Source organism: Heloderma suspectum, chromosome 2 (assembly GCF_057233095.1).
Source record: "Heloderma suspectum isolate Gila_16-S chromosome 2, 16-S_ref, whole genome shotgun sequence".
Taxonomy (NCBI): domain Eukaryota; kingdom Metazoa; phylum Chordata; class Lepidosauria; order Squamata; family Helodermatidae; genus Heloderma; species Heloderma suspectum.
The window spans coordinates 300,587,252-300,608,597 of NC_139459.1; the positions used below are offsets into that span (position 1 = coordinate 300,587,252).

Sequence of the window (21,346 nt, forward strand, 5' to 3'; positions counted from 1 at the left end):
CTGGATTCAAACTATACTCAGGATAATCAGTGTACTTTAACATCAATAGAAGCACTCTTACATACCTGGAACCAGTCAATAGTGCAGCAATTGATGAGAGATGGGAACTGTCTTAGTCGGTTGCGAAAAGCATCTCCAATTGGACTGAAAGCAACCACAACATGGAGATTGTCTTTGCAGCAGTTCACGAAGAAAGCAAATAATGCCAAGGGGCTGAGCTCTTCATGCTTAGTGCCTGCCTGTGCTACTGCACGAACACCCTAGAAGATAATGGAGCCTATTAAATGTGATATTGAAAAGTAATCAAACTAATATAACACATTTTTAAAAAACAGATTGTCTATTTTAAGATACCAATCCAGCTATTTACTGTCCGTTATTCTTTATGCTGCATTATGCTGTGTTATTCATTATACAGTATTTACTAGGGGCATGAACCTGCCAAACTTAAGCAATTTACACTCATTGGTTTAAATGCCAGGGAAGTAGGTATATGCTTAACTTTCCCATTTAAATAAATGAGAATTAAAAGTGCTTAACTTTAGCAGGATTGTGCCATTGCTATGAATTCATGGATATTTTAATTTTTAATTGTAACATATTTTAAGAGAAATAGTAAATTCTTTTAAGGATACCTCCATAACTTCTTGTTTCTCATCAGCTGCAAAAAGATTGGGGACTTCTCCAGTATTAAGCACACTGTCAATATCTTCCAAAAATCCTTCTTCTTTAATTTGTGTGTCTGTGATTAGAAACACAGTTTTCAAGCCCTTCACGCCTGCACTCCTCAAAAGGTTCTGAAAACAATCAAAACATTTTTTAAGTACACTGTCAAAAAATGTAAACACTTTTGATCCCTGGTTACAAAATATGTACCCCTACATAATAGCCTGAAATGATCATATATTTCCATCATTTTAAGGGATACAATCTAAATTTAAGTTTGTCAGCAATCAGGTATTTGCTATAATAGATTCTTCAGTGTGAAAAAAATGCTCTCTCAAGATAACATCCATTTTCCTCTCTCATCTATGAAAGGCATTGAACAAGACACACACACACACACACACACACACACACACACAGTACAGCCAAATGTTTTTCAGAGGCTCTACTGACCTTTAGATCTTCCCTCCACTCATTCATTCCATAGCTCTTGGAGATTTCTGGTTGGAAAATATTCATTTTTGCCATGGATGTAGCCAAACGAGTCAAGGACTGGCGCCCACTTCCTCCCATTCCAACAAGTAAGGCATTACCTCCTGACTGCTTCAGCACACGGCATATGCGAGACAAATGTTCCAGCACATACCTATCACAGAAATGTATATATATCATATTTAAAACTAAAATAAAAAGCCTCATGCTTTTAGTTTCTGCATTTCCTTTTTGTGAGATTTGGCATGTCCATACCTCATCCCAGCCATAACATATAGTTGCTGCTGTCATGCCCAATTTCTACTTGGACATATTGCTGATTCCCATCCTATTTTTCTTCCATTAATTAATGAATAGGACGATCCACATTTGGTCTGGAGCTATAATACACTGAGAACACCTAAGCAACATGCTCCATCATCCTCTTTCCTTATGTCTCACATCACAATTAAAAACTTCCAGGGGTGAGATCCTAGTTTGATATCCTAGTTTGTAATCTGGGATTAAGAAACAAATTCTTTGTTTGAATGTTACTGGAAAGTGGTTTAATACACTCCAGAAAATTTTAATTGGAGCGCATGACAGAATGGATTACATAGTAGGCACAATGGTCATTCTTGGTCTAATAAAGTGTGGTTTATTAGACTGAAAGCATTACATCAGAACTAACCAAAGTGGGCATCAAATCCCAGCCAAGTTTTATGGCCATATCAATTTCCAAAAGTTACATATGGCTGTCATATTGGAATACCTAATGTAATCTGCAGGAATTAAAGAAACATAGATATGATCCTTGATTCATGGACATGTGTCAAGAAAAAGAAGAAACACATGTAGGAGGATTTTCTAGTACTAGCCAAAGAAAAAGGAAGATGATGCATCAAAGAATATTGGGCAGAGAAGATATATCCTTTTTTCTAGAATGTATTTTAAAGTATCCATGGGAACTACAACTTAAGTATTTTCTAGAAGCAGATATCTGCAGGAAAAAATATGCAGCAATATCCACAGAACTGATGAGAGAAATAAGGGTTCTAAATGCATTTTAACATGTGAGAAGGATGAACTGCTTCCTCATTAGCAGTTCTTCTATAAATTCCTGTGCTTCTCCTAGGCCTGATCAAGTGAGATCATTTTTTATCTCCTGCTACTACATACTTTGTGCCAAACCCTTGCCAGCACTTGTCCAGAACCTCACCTAAGATCTTCCGTTCCCCAATCCTTTCCTTCATTGCAATGCCCACTGGCAGACCTAGAGAAATGCTGATCCACTGAATGTTTATGAAGGCTTAATTCCATTATTCTACATATAGGAATATCCCATTCCATATTTTTTACTAGACTTGAAAATTGTGGGAAATTGAGGAAATAGTGGGGACTCCAGGAAAGAGCTAGTAGATACTTGTGCTAATACTATGAGAGCTCCAATATTAAAAAGTCTGTCTTGAATGTAAGACACATAGTCTCTGTCTCATTCATTTCCAAGATGTCAGTACATAAGAACAATTGTACTCTGTAGCCTTTTGAAATAGCTGATATATTACAGGAGCTCTTTACAAATGGCTGATAAGCAGTGAATTGGTTAGGCTGCTGCTAGGATCCACATTCACCCAGGCTGCTGCTAGGATTCACATTCTAAGCAAGATTCTGGGTGAAAGCATCCTCAGAAGGAACATAAATGCTAGTGTTCTAAATAGGAATAAGCTGTACAAGCTCTAAAACAGAGTATCACCTAAATAGCTATTTTGATAAGTAATTTATAGAGTTTTTAAGCACCTAAAAATTACTAGGTTCATTCTTGTTTTGTGAGTTTGGTTATATTCATCCAAACACAGATCCACAACATCATTGAACATTTGTATGCTTGGAATTTCAAAATAAATTCTTTCATCTCCTTCAAGTTCAGGATTCATGTAGTCTCCAAACAGCAGATTTCTCATATCTTCTTCAGATACCTATCGGCAGAAAATAAACAGCAGATAGTCCATTTTATTTGTATTCTGAATACTTAAGAAGGTGCAAATAACGTCATGGTACCCAATTTCAAGAAGGGGAACAAGGCCCAATTACAACAAAAGGTTGTGTGGCCTTAAAGTTTAACAGATTTAGGGAGCAATCCTATGGCCTCCAGACAGTGTCTTGGGGTGGGTGGGAGGCATAGGATAGTTCAGATTCCTGGATCCATGCTCTTTGTCCTCTCCCCCGCCCCCTTGCAACCGGCAGAGAAAAGTGCGCCAGCTGCCTCTCCGAGGTCACAATAAGTGACCTCGGAGAAGTAAAGGTGGAGTTCCCTTGCGCGGGGAGGAGACTGGAGAGGCTGGCTTATGTGGTATCCCAAGGCCTCTCCAGCCTCCTTCCCCCACCCTCTGAGACGCCCCAGCTGGATGGGCAAAAAAGTCTGTCCAGCTGAAATTCAGAGTGGGAAGTGTGGTGGAGGCAAGCATCACCTCTGCTCTGCCTCCCACTCTGCACTGGATACTTGTAAGCCTCTGAGTTCGGAGGCTTATGAGCATCAAGGGCACAATCCTATCAATTGCCTCCTTACTATGGAGTAAGTTTTTGTGGACTAAAAACCACTTCATCAGATGCACGAGATGTTATCCTCAGTTGGCGCATTCATACACACACACACACACACCCTGGTATAAAGAAAGAATATATGAACAGTGGGGCCAAATGACCATAAAATGCAACACGAGAGATACCAGTCAGAAACAGATGGTATATGTACACTTTAAAGATATACAAGATAAGCACAGTGAACCATCACAACAACAATAACAAGTGGTAACAATCATCCTCACTTTGTTATGCTAATTTCACATGTAGTAGGAAAGGAAACAGTTGTCTTTATTTGGGACTAAAGAAATAGAATAAAACTTTCTGATCATTTCTAGTTTAGTCATTTTATCATGAATCCCCCCACCCCAATCAAAGCTTTTCCACTGAAGAAATCCAGGTAAGCAGCACAGTGGCCTGGAGGACTGTAATGTCTTGTGGCAGTGGCAGTGATCTGAAAATTGAAGCTATCCCCATTTCTGAAATAATTTTGGGTGAGAATAAAATGCAAAGCTTGCTGGTCAAATGTGCATAGTATCATCAGGGATAACTTTCCTTATTTAGAGTATTTTTATCCTACTCCTATGCTCATCTCCCTCTCACATCCCTTTGTAAAGACTGCTAGAATGGCTGGTGGTGGACTACAACGGCTTTAAGTCCATCTTTGTGGCAAATGTTGGTATATAGAACCTCTACATCCATGAATGCTGGTATGGTATCCTCTGGAACAGCGGTGGGCAGAAAGTAGATCTCCAAATGTTTTGGACTTTAACTCCCACCATTCCTGACCATTGACTACGATGGCAGGGGCTTTCTGGGAGTTGGTCCAAAACATCTGAATAGCTACCTTCTTTTGACTCTTGCTATGGAAGATAGTCAATAGATAGTAGTTTCCTGAGGAAGTCAATGGTGCCCCACATGTAACCTGGAATACTAATGTCAGAGGGCCTGAGGATGGATACCATATAGCTAGGCTTCTCTACAGCATTTGTGCCAATGCCCAAAATTATGAGATGCCCAGGACTGCCTGATCTGTTCATTTAGAGTAATAGACAGAATAGCCCTGGTCAGGGCTCCTGAGATTTGCTCCTGCACAACTGTAGGAATCGCTCAGCAGGTTATATAATTTTGGTGTTCTGCAGTGGGTGTGGCTTTAGTCGAGAATAGCCAGATAATGCAGCATTGTTAAAGGTGTCGATCTGATCGTATTGGAGCCTCATGAAAGAGTGGAAAAAAATAAAGGTATTTTATGGTGATTCAACACAGTACGCTTTTTATTAGATGCAAAAAGGATCAGCTAATAGCTGTGAATTTTGTGTAACAGCTGATAAAATTATTCTCAGTCTAATTGCATAGAGTATCTATCTATCTATCTATCTATCTATCTATCTATCTATCTATCTATCTATCGCTATCTATCTATACATCTATAGATATATAGGTATCTACATTTCCAAAGAACCAGTATAGTCTCAGGAAAACTGTAATAGGCTGAGTGTTTCATGATAACCTCTGTGCCAATGCTGATCCAAATTCCAGACCACACACTGGTGCAGTGGGGTGAGAGACACAGCAAGGGACATAAGAGAGAAAGCAGGAGGATAAATCACTGCATCAGAGTCTCTAGATATCTTTTTCTCCAAAAAGCAGCACAAAAGTGCTGGTCCAAGGATTTTCCACAGCAATATATTAAGTGAGAACACTTGCAAAAACACAGTCACAGGCAAGAGGCCATCCAGCCTCTCTCTTTCAAATTAATGCTTCTGATCTTCTTTCCATCTCTCAAGTTATTTTAGAAGAATGTAATGATGCACAGAGGATGCTTCCAGACTTCTTAAGTACCAGGGATATAGCACTTTGTGTGTGTACATCCTGATACGTTCCATGCACATGAGTGGGAAGGAATAATTCACCCTCCTCCTCCTCATCCCTTTCCTTCCCAGTACATTTGTGGGGGCTGAGTGCTCAGCTCTGCTGTTTTGTTAAAAGGCAAAGGCAAAAAAGAAAACATTTCAGTCCAGCAAAGAGTCTTGCTGCCTATGAAGTAGGCACAGAGGTTATCATGAAACACTGAGCCTATTTCAGGTTTCCTGAGACTATACTGGTTCTTTGGAAATGCTGCCAGTCCATTTCCGGGCCCGATTCAAAGTGCTGGTATTAACATTTAAAGCCCTTAACGGCTTGGGGCCGGGTTATCTGAAGGATCGCCTCCTTCCATATGTGCCTGCTCGGACATTAAGATCATCCTCAGCAACCCTTCGCTGTGAGCCCCTGCCAAAGGAAGTGAGGTGGGTGGCTACTAAGAGGAAGGCTTTTTCTGCTGTGGCACCCCGGCTCTGGAATGAGCTCCCTCGTGAGGTTTGCCTCGCACCTACATTGTATTCCTTTCGGCGCCAGGTGAAGACCTTTTTATTTTCCCAGACATTTTAGCATTTTAGCTTTCTAGACTTTTAGCTTTGCTGTTTTAAATCTGTATTTTAAACTCCTGCACTGCTGGTAGGTTTTATTGTGGTTGTATTGTTCTATTGTGGTTTTAATGTTCTATATATTTTAAATTGTTTTAGTGTGTGCTGTTTGGTTTTAATTTTTGTGAACTGCCCAGAGAGCTTTGGCTATTGGGCGGTATAGAAATAAGTAAGTAAGTAAGTAAGTAGAGGTGGGGCCTACTTTTTAAGACAGAAGGAGTGGGGGTGAGGAGAGGGTGAAAGCCACTCCCTCCCCTGCCTTACTGTGCTGTGCTTTACTAGTTTGAACTGTAGTTTTTTCCTTGCCTAGCTCAAGATTTCAGTTTGAAGCAGCCACTTATGTGGTTGTTTTCAAAATTGCAGGGATTTGTTGTTACATTTGTCCCCAGAGAGGTTTGAAACTATATGAAGAGGCTCAGTACTAAATGAGGACATCCCCTCTCCCTTCTCCCAAGTATTTTTGGGCTGTGCAGCATTGAAAGCAGCTGCCTCAGTTACACATTTCTTGTCTACATCTCAGATATGTTGGATTTTCTAAGCTCTCAAAAGAGCTAGAAGAACCACAAGGAAAGCACAGAAAACAATGATTTAACGAAGTTGTGTGGCTTTGCTATAATAAGCAAGTGAACAAATCGTGGCTGTTCAGTGTGGAAACAGCCACAAACTAGAGTGTATATATATGGGCACAACAAACATCAGTTTTTTCCAGCCAGCCCTGAGCTTACTTTTTGCCATACGGAATGATACAAGGTTTGGTCTGCTTCCACAAAAGCTAAGCAGGTAGAAGTAGGAATGCATATGGATGAGAGAGGTCTGGCCTAAGATATTTTGCTCCCTGAGGGCAGGGATTGGGCGGGGATGGGGAGAGACATCATTTTGTAATGAAAAACAGGAATACTTACAGGTGCATTTCCTTGTCTCAGATGTGCAAATACTGAATCGAATGCTTCTTTGAAATGTTCTTTCACAATTTCTTTCATTAGTTTGAAGAGCCAAGCTCTATCAGTGTCATCTACAAGGCGATCATAAAATACTCGAAATACTTCATGCACGAAGAGACGGACCATTGTATGTTTGTTTATCACCGAATCCTTCTTAATGAGCAAACAGCCAAGGATAACTCGTGAAAAGTCACGCAGATTGAACGTATAATGGGATTTGGCTGGTGTTGGCAATAGGTTGTCCATGGCCTTCTTATATACCTTGAGAATTGAAAATAAAACGAAAATGAAAATAAAAAACTCAATATGGCTACACTCCTGAAGGAACTCAGGACCCACAAATTAACCCTGCTCTTCTACTGGAAGGCAGGGCCAAGACTGGTAGAGGTTCGCCCCTTCCAGAAGGATCAAGTTGTTGGGATAATTGGCCCTGCCATCCATAGAACAGTGTTAACTCTTTCCTGCCTGATCCACTCCCTGGTTGGTCAGGAATAGAATCATAGAATAGTAGGGTTGGAAGGGGCCTATAAGACCAACGAGTCCAACCCCCTGCTTCTATTAATGCAGCCCAAAATAGCATTTGCCTTTTTTGCAGCCACATCACATTGTTGGCTCATATTCAGCTTGTGATCTACAACAATTCCAAGATCCTTTGTTGCTGAGCCAAGTATCCCCCATCTTGTAACTGTGCATTTGGAATAAAAACATTCAAATTAGGGTTTTTAAGCACTTTACACACTTTGGGCACTGAGAAGTTTCCTGTACTCTTTGTTCAGTACATGTAGTATAATTCCTTGGAAAATGGTGGAATGTGGATGGGAGAAACTGCACTGGGATTTCACTTTGGGTGATTCTCACAGTGGCCTTGCAATTACACACTGAGCTAGGAATCACCACAGAAGACAGATGTCTGAATTGGATCATCCTTTCCCTTCGCAATCAATACCACAATAGATAAAGCTTCAGGCTAATACAACTTTATTTTGCTAGAGCCTAGTCTCTCTACAAATGCAGATTCAAGGAAAACTCTCAGGCTGCCCCAGGCTCTAAACTAATCAACAATCTGTAAGCAGAGGAGACAAACCAGAGGCAGAGAAAGTTGCCAGCAGTTTGAGGTATGAACCGCTTGGCCAAGCTGGCTTTACAGTGAAGCCCCCCTGCCCCTTAGGGTGGTTCCCTCCTATGTTGGCTTCCAAGAGTGGCTATCCGGGTGGAACGTCTGAGCCCTGCCCCTAACTTTTCCCACTTTGCTTTGTGGCATGTCCTAACATCTCTTAAGTCATGCCCCTCTTCCTCCTTCTCCACCGTTGCATTCTTACGGTGGAGGGAGGGGGCAGGGACTCAGTCTGGGCTATCTGGTGGTCAAGGTCTTGGGAGGACTCTCTTCCAGGATCAGAGCTGTCAGACATCTCAAGCACTTAGACTCATCCCTGACACCAGAATACTGAATGTCGGTATCTGATTCCTGAAATATCTCCTATGCCAACACACCATTAAAGTGCTGTCAGAATGTCAGAAAATTAGCAAAGTCTGTATATTAAAGCCTCAACAGCTATGTATCATAGATAAGGAACCCATACATTGTTGCAGATAGAACAACATAGGCTGTTGGCCATTATCACCACACGCAGGGAAAAGAGCTCTTTTAACAAACTCTGGTATATCGGCTGAAACACAAAGAACAAACAAGAGGCAAAGGTAGCAAAGCATTAGAAACTGCAGTTTGGAAGTAAACAGCAAAGAAACAACCCTTTTTCCCCTATAGCCTGGGAACCAACTAGAGCAGAGGGAGGCAACCTTTTGGGCCTGTGGGCACATTTGGAAATTTGAAAAACTGTCCTAGTCACAATCATAAAATGGCTGCCATGGAGGGTGTGGCCAGTCACAAAGGACAAGTAACCTGCCCAGAGGCATTCATGGGAAATTAAGATGGAAACAGCTAGAAGTTCCCACTTCACTCTGAAGCAATCTGAACTGTGAGTAAGAAAATATAAAAATATTTTAAAATAAAAACTGGGAGGAATAGGGCATCTCAGTCGGCATCAAGGAAGGTGACTGGGGGCATATTGATGTAGCCACACTGCCTACCCCTCAGCTAGAGATTTGCGGGTGAACATGCCTTTTATTCTGCTTGGGTGACTACTTAATCTAAAGCAGCAAAAAGCTTTTTGAGAGACAAGAAGCAGACTTTTCACTGAATGTGTGCACACACAGACACACACAATTTTGAAAGCTTTCTCCCAGAAGTGATATGCTTTGGAGATACTGTGAACCATCTTGGAAGTCATCTGTAGAACAAATAGGAATGCCATGCAGATATTGGCATCTTACCTCCATAGTGCCACTGACAATTTGATTTCCAATTGTGAAATATTCTGGGATAAATTCATTTGCTCTGAGGTAGAAAGACACAACAGTAGAGAAAATCCGGACCATTGTTTCATCGCTAAAGGAATTAATGGTGCAAATATTGAAGTGTCTCAGAAAACGAGGTGTGACTGGATTTCTTCCACCACCTGGTGGACCCATGGCAGCCATCAATTGTACATCAACTAGAAGAATTTTATTTGTGTCTTTTAGGTCATACCTTCAAGACAAAAGTGTGATAGTCAGACTATTATAAACAGAATGGAACAGAACTTCTGCACTCAGAAGTATCTTAAATACAATTCTATCAGTTCCTACCCTGCAGAGATAACTACATGAATGGACACATCACATGAAAGTGGAATTCCACTTGGTGTCAAGACCTAGCTCCCTTACTTTATAAATAGTTTCTGTAACAACTACTGAACAGAAGAATACAACTTTGTTCAATGTGGGTATTTGAGATGGATAATCTGATTATTAGTAGCCTGGAATTAATGCATTACTTTTTGTCCAATTTTTATAAACTCAGGTTTAAGAATGTAATGCAATTTTTTTCTTTTAATAATGCACAAAAAACAAATTATCTTTAAAAATGAAACTTCAGAATTAAGTGTGCCTGACAGGGTTCAATCATCTACTTATTTATTATCTTTAATTTTGTCCTGAATAATTACCAGATTCCATGGTCAAAAAACTGCCTTAGAAGTTCAATAGGAGGCTGAGCTCCATATTGTTCCAATGCAGGCATGTTCATATCATCTACAAAGATAATACACTTCTTTCCCATAGGTGGGCCAAATATTCCTTTCCGTCTTTTGTCCAGCCTGGCCATGATAATATTCTAAAATACAAAAACAGAACATGTTCCCTATTGATTAAAACTAGCTCATGCAAAGTAACATATAGAATTCTCACATGTCTCTGGTAATAAAGATGCTGGTTTAACAATGAGTTTATTTTATGTTTTATTTTATATTAGTTTATGTTTTAATGTATTTTATTCTATACAATTGTAAACTGGCTGAGGGTCCATTGGACCAAAAGGTAGGGTATAGATAGAAAGAAACAATTTAAATGAATGTAAATCTTAGAGCTGGCATAATGGAAACATTCATGGCACTGCATCAGGCCACTAGCTAACCCCAGAGCCAGGACAACACAGCAGCCTATTTTCATGTTGTGCTGCCGGTTGCTTCCTGTACAATTCAAGTTAAACAACTCCCCTCCTGGCACTATATAAGGATGTTTCAGAAGGATAAAAGGGAAAATAGACACCTTTTCCATCTTTACCCCCACCTCTGTCCACTAAATAGCAACAAAGTACACAGGGTCTGGCAGCCAGACTTAAATCTGAGCCCTCTAGAGCTATACAGTACAGTAGGGTAAGGCCTTGAAGGGAGAGAAAAAAGGTGTCCTTCTCTTTCCTCCTCTAGAAACTCCTCCCCAAAGCCTGAATAGCATTAGAAGGCTCCTGTTCCAGGTTGGCCAGAGCCCAAAGTAGGAGCATTCCTCTCAAGGCATACACAGCAACATTTTGTGGCTGCTCCCAGTTATAATTTCTAAAATAAAAGATGCCAGGATTTAGGTGGCGCAGAGTGGTAGGCGGCAGTATTGCAACCGAAACTCTCCCCACAACCTGAGTTTGATCCCAGCGGAAGCCGGGTCTTGGGTAGCCGGCTCGTGTCGACTCAGCCTTCCATCCTTCCGAGGTGAGTAAAATGAGTACCTAGCTTGCTGGGGGAAAGGTAGTCACGACTGGGGAAGGCAATGGCAAACCACCCCGCTATAGTTTGCCATGAAAACGCCAGCGTAAGCGGCATCCCTCTAGGGGTCAGTAATGACCCAGTGCTTGCACAGGAGGAACCTTTCCTTTCCTCTTGCTGACAATCCCAAATCCAACATATTCCAAGGTACTATATTTTTAAATTATAGATCAAGTATTAAGACAAAGCTCTGAAAACAAATTATGGAGTTGGAAACAGAGGTTAGTATTAAATGTATTGCTTTTCTTATCATTTTGAGTGGTCCCTGTTTGTCCTGTTTGTTCTAAAACTACTTCCCATGCGCTTCCTTTAGAGTACATTTTCCCCAAAAGAGATGTGGCTACTGACAAGTAAATGTACTGCAGAGTAAATCAGATCAATTTGCAGTTGAAAGAAGGGGTGCATTGGAGGAATGCTGTCCTTCTTTAAACAGATACTTTCCCAGAACAAAATCTGAAAGTGCAGCACTAAACAGAGATCTAACCCATGTGGTATAGATTGTACCAGCAGTTTCAAATATGTTCTGGAACACATTATGCAAATGAAGCTGGTACAGATAACCCCATCTCGTGATTTGAAAAATGATGGATCTCAAGAGCTTTCTGGATAGGCCAACAGTTGATTGTGCATCCTAAGTACATTCCCAATCCTGTGGTGAAAGCGTTTAGAAAAGTTTTGAATTTCTAAAATTACCCTAACCAATCCCAAATGCCTGCCTGAACAACCACGTTTTTAGTGCATGGCGGAAGCTCATTAAAGAGGGGGCCTGGTGGAGTTCCCTAGGGAGGGAGTTCTACAGAGTGGGGGCCACCACAGAGAAGGCCCTCTCCCTCGTTCTCACCAGCCTAGCTGTCCTGGCTGATGGGACAGAGAGAAGGCCATCTGAGGCTGATCTTGTTGAGCGGCCTATCTGGTGTTGCTGGAGGCGCTCCTTGAGATAGGCTGGGCCAGAACCGTATAGGGTTTTGAAGGTCAAAACCAACACCTTGAATTTGGCCCGGAAAACAACTGAGATGATAGAATCTGTCTTTTATCACCTGACATGTATATCCTGTATTATTTTGGCTGTGTGTTCAGAACCAAAGAAAAAGAAGATTCCAGGAAAATGTAATAAACATTAATGCTTAATTAACAAAATATTCAAAATAATTCCAATGATATTTGTTCTTACCAACCTGAGTCTGATTGGCACTGGTTCGAGCTGAAAAATTAACAAAGAATGGGAAATAGCGTTCCTTTTCCAAGTGGTTCATTAGCTTGTCCTTCACATACACAGATTTCCCAGTACCTGTTGGTCCCACAAAAAGCAGTGCTCTTGGAAATAAATTAATTAGTGTCTCATTACTGGGGTCAACATAAATGTTAAAAATTATAAACAAATAAAAGACTGATAATTGGCAGCATTTTTACAGTGATGTATAAACATATGGCTGCTTTATCTTTTTAGTTACCTATTTATGATATCTTAGCAATGTAAAGGAAATACATAAATTAAAATGCATAGTCAAAAGCTACTCGTTGAATCATATTACATTGTTGGTATCCTATAATCTTATGCAGAACCCAAACTTGTTATTGAATTGTAATTATTTCTGAGTGCACCGTAGAGATTCATGCATGGGAGAAAACTGTACCTCTAAGGCCAGGCTAGTGCAGAGGGAATGCTTCTAATCACTTGACTATGCCAGTGAGTTTCAGGGTGCAATACAAAGCACTAGACTTGGTCTTTAAAGCTTTAAAATGTGATATCTAAAAGACCACTTTTTCTCCTATGAACCTGCTCACCAATGAATATCTTCCTCAGAGGATTTTCCAGTTGTTTCCACTTTGCCGGTCAACTAGGTGGGTGAGAGGAGGGCTTTTTTGGTGGTGGCACTCACATTCTGGAACTCCCTCTCCAGATATTGTTCATCTGGCATCTTTTTTACTATCTTTTAAGTGCCAGGTGAAACCTCTTCTGTTCTTTCACACCTCTAATGGCTTTTTATACAAGTAAAGATCCTTTAGTTGCCTTTTACCTGGTATTTTTTATTTGGGCTTTTACTTGCTTATTGTTTTATCTGCTTTTTTATTTGCTGCTTCTTATGGTTGTTTTTATTATACCTTTTTTTCAGTGTTTTACATTTTAAGCTGCTTTGAGGCAGTCCAGCAAAGGCAAGATATAAATTATATAAAGACACAAGTGAATCAGGATCCAGCAGCAGGATTGTGTGCTGCCTCCCCTATCTGGCACAAATCTCCCTCTTTAACCAGAGGTGTTGAACTTCCTTTAGCCCAAAAGCCAAAATCAATTTTGTTAAAGCTCTTGGGGGCCAAAGAGCTGAAAGCAAATGGGGGTGGGGCCAAAGGCAAAAGAGGTGGGGCCAAAGTATCAGCATATTTTAGCTTAAAGCTCTTGCTGTCAGTAACTAAGCCCTAGGAGAAGCCTTTCAATATTTTAGAATGTGGGGAAATGTGCAAAACCTGGGAAGTTGGCAATGGGGGGAAAGGAAAGGGGCCGTGGCCATCTGGGGAACCTCAGATTGCCAGACTGGGACCCCAGGAGTGTCAGATTTAGCTTGCAAGCCATGGTTTTAACTAGGGCTAAAAATTATGCCTGCATTGGCCTTAACTATGTTTAATGCTAACTAGAGTTCCCATCTTAACTAGGATTTGAACCCAGGGTTTGAAGTGGGTTTACAAACCCCAGTTAAGAGGAACTTGAAAAGTGTTAATAATGGCCTGTGACAGTGCAAATGTAACTGTTAACCATGATTACAGTTGGCAGGGAAAGGGCAGCATCCGCACCTGTCAGATGTAACTTTTTGGGGGAAGCAAAGGGGAAGTCCTTTGAAAACCCCAGTAGATGCTGGGACATGGAGGAATTAGCACCCTTTAGTGGGGATTCTGGCACTACACAATAGCTCTGGAAGACAATCTGCCCTTAGACACATTGAATCCAGGGACTCAGATATACCTTGCCTCATGCCTGGGCTACCCCCACCATGTCTACCTAGACATAGACTTGGCTCTAGTAGAAGTCTTCCTTCCAAGCTGGACAGCTCCCAATTTTACTCACAAGCCTATGTCTCCAAGCTCACCAACCCAAGGCAGACTCAAATCCCAAGCTCCTGCATTGGCAGGAATAGAACAGGTGGAAGGAATAACAGTGGTGCAGGAATGGTGTATTCTCATATGTTAATTCTATTGAAAAATCAATTTTGGAGGTGTTGAACAAAGCCCTCATGTGAACAATGAAACCATTCTCGCTATTACAAGAATTTTGTTTCCTTACTTTCCATATTTAATGCACAAATCCATCAAATAGGTATATCTGACTGTGTCCATTGTTGGGACTATGATTTCTTGAATCTTAGTATTTTTATCAAAATTGATGGTTTTAACAGATTCATTCCAATGTGCCCAACGACCCTTGCCTTTGAGCTAAGAAGAAATAAAGAAATAAGGTTTTGTGGAAGATATAGTGCCAACAAAAGACATTCAAAATTGTTTCACTAGAATTAGATGCTTTTAGCAATTATCTGTTTTTTAACATTTCACTGAATCTCAAAACAATTATCTTAAATCATAAACATTATAGAAGTATGAATTATAAATTTCTACATATTTCCTCATAAGCATAGTGTTATTTAGTACCAGGGTTCAATAAACCCACTCACTTCCCTGCCAGTGGTGAGGGCCTCTTCCATATATGGCAGTAAGCACTGCTGTATTTCCATTAAATGCCTAATTTGTACTCTTACCTCTTCTTTCATCCCTCATTTTCCAGAGAGAGAAGAAAAGGTGTTTTCTCTTTTGCCAGCTAGGCTTTTGGAAAGAAGCACCAGCAGTGCCTCACTGCTGTTTCCTGCAAAAACCCAACTGGAAGGGAGAGAAGACCAACCACACCCCCTTTCTTTTCCATGGGGAGAAAGGGATAGCCTCTTTCTCTCTAGTTTTTCCAAGAAGCAGAAGGATGGAGCTAGTGTGCTGTCTCCAAAAGCTCAGCACTCAAGAGAAAGCACACTTTTTCCTTAACAGAGAAAAAGGAAGGAAAGGAGCCATCTATTTGGCTCCTGATTTTTTTTGAAGACAGTGGAAGCCGTATCTCACTGCTGCTTCAAAAACAAATAAAAACAACAGGAATGGAAAGAAATGAGGGGACCATTGCTTTGTTTCTCCCTCTTCTCATTGGGTTTTTGCAAGAAGCTGCTGCAAGAGGCGGCTGGTGCCATGTCCAACTCTTGGTACTTAAATAATCTCTCCTTTCCTTAATAGAAAATGGGGAAGAAGAGAAGTGGTTTCTGTCCTGCAAGTTTTTGCTTTGCTCCTGCTTCCTGCAAAATCCAAATGGTGAGGTGGGGAAAAAAAACTTTATTTTCTCTACAGAGAGCTGAGGTGGGGGAAGGGAAATGGGGTTTCTTTCCCTTTCATTGGGCTTTTGGAGGAAGCAGCAGCAATGGCATACTGCTAGTATTTATTTATTTGCAAAAGCCCAGATTCTGGGAGAGAAACAAAGAGGATGCTTACCTGCAACTGAAGTTCTTCGAGTGGTCATCTGTGCATTCACACACATGTACTCTGCGCCTGTGTAGAACCCCATCCAGGAAATAGCTATAGCTGAGGAATTTTTGGCTGGAACTCTCCTCCACTGTTCCAGTGCACACGTCCCTAGCAGGTTCCTGCCTATCCCCTCAGTTCCTTGAGACCGCCTATTGTAGCCTTGTAACCAAGCAGAGCTTTAGTACCAACATCAACATTGACACCAAAGAGGGGATGGTGGGTGGGTTGCGTGAATGTACAGATGACCACTCGAAGAACAACTGTTACAAGTAAGCAACCTGTCTTTTTTCTTTGTGGTCTCTGTGCATCACAAATATGAGTGAATAGCAACCTGACAAACTGGTGGTGGGTCAGTGTTCTACTGCAAGACAGGGGACAGAACAGCATGGCCAAAGGAGCAGTCCGCTCTGGCCCGCACAACAAGTCAGAAATGGCTGATGAAGGTTGATGGTTTTTACCAAGGGGGTGTCTCCATGAGCGATTTATTCCGAACTGGCTGCATTTGGAGGTCATTAGGGATATATGACATTGTGGCCATCCAGCAGCCACCCCGGAGCTTATCAGGGAAAAACTGGATTTCCTGAGCATGCTTAAGGTCTGATTCTTTTCCTTAAGTCGGGTTCTCCGAGGTATAGTTGCTGTGTGCCCCAACCCCCACATTTACCGTGGGTATGCTAGCCCTGCCCAGGGGTATGCTTTTCACCATGACCCCGGTCAAGGGGTGTTTCCTGTGTGTTTCCTGTCCCTGCACAAACCAATTTGACATTGAATGGCACAGTTTAAAGCCCAATTCCCTAAGTGCTGTAAAGTGCAACCTCAAGGCTCCGATTCTCAGTTGTCTGGATTATTGCCTTAGGAGGTAACTACTTCGACCCTTCGCTATAGAGATCCTGAGCAGCATCAGGTTACGATGGGGGCTGGTTTCCCATCTTTGTTTACTGCTCTCTTTCCCACAACAAACCTATTAGTGTCTTCTCAGAAGTAACTCCCATTGTGCTGAATGAGGCTTGCCCTCTGAATGCCCACATCAGAATTTACAGAGACCCCCCCTGAATTGAATACAGAGTTTAAAGCATGGATTCCCTGAAGCCTGTTAAGTGCTTTACCAAACCTGCGATTCTCCATGGCTTGGTTTATTGCCTTAGGAAGTAACTACACAGCTTCCTTATAGAGATCCTCCTGTTAGAAAGGGGTCTGGTTTCCCATCCCTGTGTGTCCCCTCCACACTCTTTCCCAGCACAAGCATATGTGTGTCTACTCGGAAGTAACTCCCATTGTGCTCAGTGAGGCTTGCTACTGAAATGCAGGTGCATCTGGACTTTCAGGGGAAAGGAGAAAGGGGGGAAGCAGGGGGGAAGCCTCTCTTATTGGTTGAGCAGACCCTGCCGGTCAGATTACTTTCACTCCAACCCCCACCCCCACCAGGAAGTATGTTCTGTGAAACAATTTCTACCGGTGCAGAGCACTTGCTCGTGGAGCCCTGCATGGGCCAAAGTGCAGCAAAGCTGATTCATTTTAAGAAATCTGGTACTCCTCCATTCGCTTCTCCTTCCGATGTCATGGTGACACGGTCCAGGTTGCCTCTCTGCAGTGTTCAGGAAGGGATATTCCTTTCCCCAAAGCCATTGACATATCCATGAGTTGAGTGAGCTTGAATTGGACCAGTAAGGTCGAGGTAACTATATGCCAACTTGATAGTGTGGACCACTATAGTCTATGCGACAGTCACACTAGTCTCTACAACAGTCTCTGCAATGACATTGGGAGTCCTTGCCATTTACCACCATAGCACACAAATAATTGAGGAGACTGACAAAAGGTCTCCGTCCTCGATTTATAGAAAGCCAACACCCTTAAAACATCCCAGATATGAAGACCGGATTCAAAAAGGGGACAGAAAGAAACGTGGGAGTACAATGTCCTGATTCGAGTGGAACTTGGACACCACCTTGGGCAGGAATGCGACGTTGGGATGGAGCACCACCTTTTCACGATAAAAAGAGAGCTTCGGCTATTGGGCGGTATAGAAATGAATGAATGAATAAATAAATAAATAAATAAAGTCATATAAGGTGGGCCTACATGCAATGCACACAGTTTGCTGGACTGGCAGGCTAATAGCCAGCAGAAAGGCAGTTTTTCAAGACAGGCGGTGGAAATCTATCATCACATGCGGTTTGAATGGCTTAGCAGTCAAGGCCTGCAGAACAACCAACCAAGTCCACGTCGGTACCAGAAGCCAAACTGGAAGAGCGAGATTCTGTATAGCCTGAAGAAACTCCTTAGCAAGCAGGTGCAAAAAACCCAGAGAAACTATCTATTGGAGCATGAGAGGCAGAGATAGCCAACAGATATACCCTCAAGGAAGGAAGTTTAAACCCTTGTCGTAAAGAGACAAGTTAAATTGCAACAGTTGGTACAACTGGCACCAAATAGAGTCAAAGTCATGAGCAGTAGCAAAGGAGCAAAAGGATGCCCACTTACAAGCATAAGAATGTCTTGTAGATGGTTTATGAGCAATGTCCAGAATGCACTTACAGCATCACAGACTGAAGGGTTGGAAAAGGTCAATGGACCCTTCACACCATCAGTCATAATGTGTCGAGGTTTAGATGCCATATCTTGCCTCAATCCTGTGTGATCAGGTTTGATATTGATGGGAGACAGCAACACTTCCTATGGGGGAGTTGAAATGGAGGTGTGAACCAAGGTTGCCATGGCCACCACAGTGTGATCATGATGCAGTCCATCCCATCCGTCCTTATCTTTGCTAACATTTTTGTTGTGGTGGCAAGCCCAAAGGGCAAAACTGGTAGGCATTAGGCCCAATGGCAAACTGGAGGATACACTGGTATTTCCAATTGATGGCAATATAGAAATACGTGTCTTTAAAATCCACAGACATGAACCAGTTCCCTTTCCGTAGAAGCAGGAGAATCAATGTCAGCGTGACCATCCAGAACCATTTGGGGGTGATAGACGTGTTCACATCCCTGACATCCGGGATCGATCAAAGCCTTCCATCCTTCTTCAGAATGTTGAAGTATTGGGAATAGCAACTGTTGTGAAGCTGATATGATCTACAGCACCCTTCACTATGAGGGTCTCTACTTCTGTTTGCAACACCGGTGAAGAGGCCTTGACTTCGAAGGAACTGATAGGTGGAAGGGCATTGAACGTGATCCTGTAAACCTTCTGTATGATGGAGAGAACCCAGGAGTCCGACATGATACATGCCCTAGCTGGCAGAAAGGGAGCCAGACAAGTCCCAAAGGTAGGGTGACAGACAGAAGGATGAAGGGGGAAGTAGGGATAGTCAAAGATGGCATTTACAATTGCCGTCCTTTTTCCTGCGAGGACTGCAGAATTTGGAAGGTGGATACTGCTGCTTCAATACCAAGGTTGATAGCTGATGAAAGGATTAACCAGGCAGGGACCATGATTGCTGACACGACAGTTGGTGAAACCACCTATGCTATATGTAGGAAGCGGGATGTTGTCCCAATTCCATATGCTTTCTGCACAGAGTCTATGGCTTTGTCCATTTTTAAATTAAACAGACCCTTCCCATCAAAGTGAAGGTCTTCAGTGTGGGACCTGGCTTCCTGAGACAGACTGGCAGAACAGAGCCAAGCATGCTGCCTCAAGGCTATGGATCCAACAATCATCTTGGCATCACAGTCAGTCTGATATCTCGTCGTATTTATTAGCTGGTGGGAGAGCTGTATGGCCTCACCTTGGAAAACCTTTGCCAGTTCCCCTCTTGTCCTCAGGGAAGTGATAAAAGAAGGCTCCCACTTTTTCCCACAAGAAGAGTTGGTAACGTGACATGGCTACTTGATAATTAGAGATGCGCAAGCCTAGCACTGCTGAAGAGTAAATCCAGCGGCCCATGAGATCCAAGCAGGTTCAAGGCTTGAGCAGGAGAAGAAGCAGTCTCCAAAACTCCCAAAGGCTGAGGTGAGCAGGAATGGGTCTCTGAGGCCCGGGGGGGAGGGGGGGGTCCTTTGCTATCTTGTCCACCAATGGCCCCACCGCTTCAAGGGCTTTCTTCCACAAAACAGCCCGCACTGTCAGAGCGATTAAGCCTCATCTGTTTTGTAAAGGCTTGACAATGAATGCAGGCCTCCACTTTGTGCCCTTCTCCCAGGCAGAAAAGACACAAGGAGTGCCCATCAGGAGGAGGTAATTTACAGTCAAAATGGACACGCTTCTGAAATGGGGCCCTCAAGGCGATACACCTGTGGCCTATCATGAAGACTGCAAACTCAAAAGAAACAAATAAAATCCAAACACTATTAACAGGAAGAAAAAAATGAGAGGACAGAAAGATGAAGGAGAAGAAAAAACACCTCAGCAGTTATACTACAACCAGCGAACAAAGAGACATTCTCTACAAAGCTACCACAATGGTGGTCAAAAAAGAACGGAGGGAATAGGTGGGAACCCGCTAGGGACATGTGCTCTGGGACAGTGGGGGAGGGTTCCCACTCAAAATTCCTCAGCTATATAAATTTTCTGAATGAGGCTCTGAGGTGGCACAGAGCTCATATGTGTGATGCGCAGAGCCCGCAGAGCCCACAAAGAAGAACCACTTCTACATTTTCACCCTCCCACTCTATGGAAGGGAGGTGTGATTTCTCTTTCTGTTGGGCTTTAGCAGAAGGTAAAAACAGCAAGGTACTGCTTGCATCTTCTGCAAAAGCTTAGAACAAGGGCCAACACTCCTCCCTTCCCTGAGTTCTTTTCACATGCCACAGGATTTAGGGAAGGAAGGAGTTGGTGGCAACCAAAAATAATGAGTTTGCCTAGCAAACCAAGCCAGAATGTGTTGACTACTGTTTGGTATATCCAAAAATAAACATATGTGTTATTTTACTTGTATATTAGGTTTTAAAATATATAAGAGTAATTATTCAGAAGGGGCATGGTCTGAACACATATAATTCAGCAATCTTGATGGAGTTCAGCAGTTCTGGATCTGGTTTGTGCTTGGATGGGGGCCCACCAGAGAGATTTACAGTCAGGACCAGAAATATTGGAACAAGGATAACTGTTTTGGCAGTTGGCCTCTGTACACCACCACATTGAAGTTGAAAGGAAACGCACCCAGATGGAAGCGAAGTCAGGACTTTCAGCTGTAATTCAAGGGGTTTGACAAAAGTGGGGCACTAACCATTCAGGAAGGACAGCCAGTGGCATACACCCCCCCCCCCATCGTTGGGGGCTCATAAGTAATGGAACAAACCAACATCATTTCAAACTTAAGGATCGCCTTTAACACCTGGATGAAAATCCTTTGCAGTCAATGACTGCCTGAAGTCTGGAACCCATGGACATGACCAAATGCTGAGTTTCCTTCCTCGAGATGCTTTGCTAGGCCTTTACTGCAGCTGCCTTCAGCTTCTGCTTGTTTGTGGGTCTTTCTGCCTTCAGCCTTGCCTTCAGTAAGTGAAAAGCATGCTCTACTGAGCTCTATTGAGATCAGGTGACTGACTTGGCCATTGAAGAACATCCCACTTCTTTGCCTTGAGAAACTCTTGGGTAG

At 42.4% G+C, this 21,346-nt stretch overlaps 1 protein-coding gene across 1 annotated transcript in view; it reads right to left on the bottom strand.

The window, feature by feature from the left end:
- Window positions 1-21,346, bottom strand: part of DNAH12 (dynein axonemal heavy chain 12) — a 181,808-nt gene that overhangs the window by 80,123 nt on the left and 80,339 nt on the right. The window contains exons 37-45 of the mRNA XM_084840071.1: window positions 14,531-14,679; window positions 12,432-12,570; window positions 10,168-10,334; window positions 9,455-9,710; window positions 7,085-7,384; window positions 2,935-3,113; window positions 1,120-1,312; window positions 636-797; window positions 66-260 (exon numbers count right to left, since the gene is read on the bottom strand). Of these exons, the coding sequence (XP_084696197.1) occupies window positions 66-260; window positions 636-797; window positions 1,120-1,312; window positions 2,935-3,113; window positions 7,085-7,384; window positions 9,455-9,710; window positions 10,168-10,334; window positions 12,432-12,570; window positions 14,531-14,679 (1,740 nt within the window). The remainder of the gene's footprint in view (window positions 1-65; window positions 261-635; window positions 798-1,119; window positions 1,313-2,934; window positions 3,114-7,084; window positions 7,385-9,454; window positions 9,711-10,167; window positions 10,335-12,431; window positions 12,571-14,530; window positions 14,680-21,346) is intronic.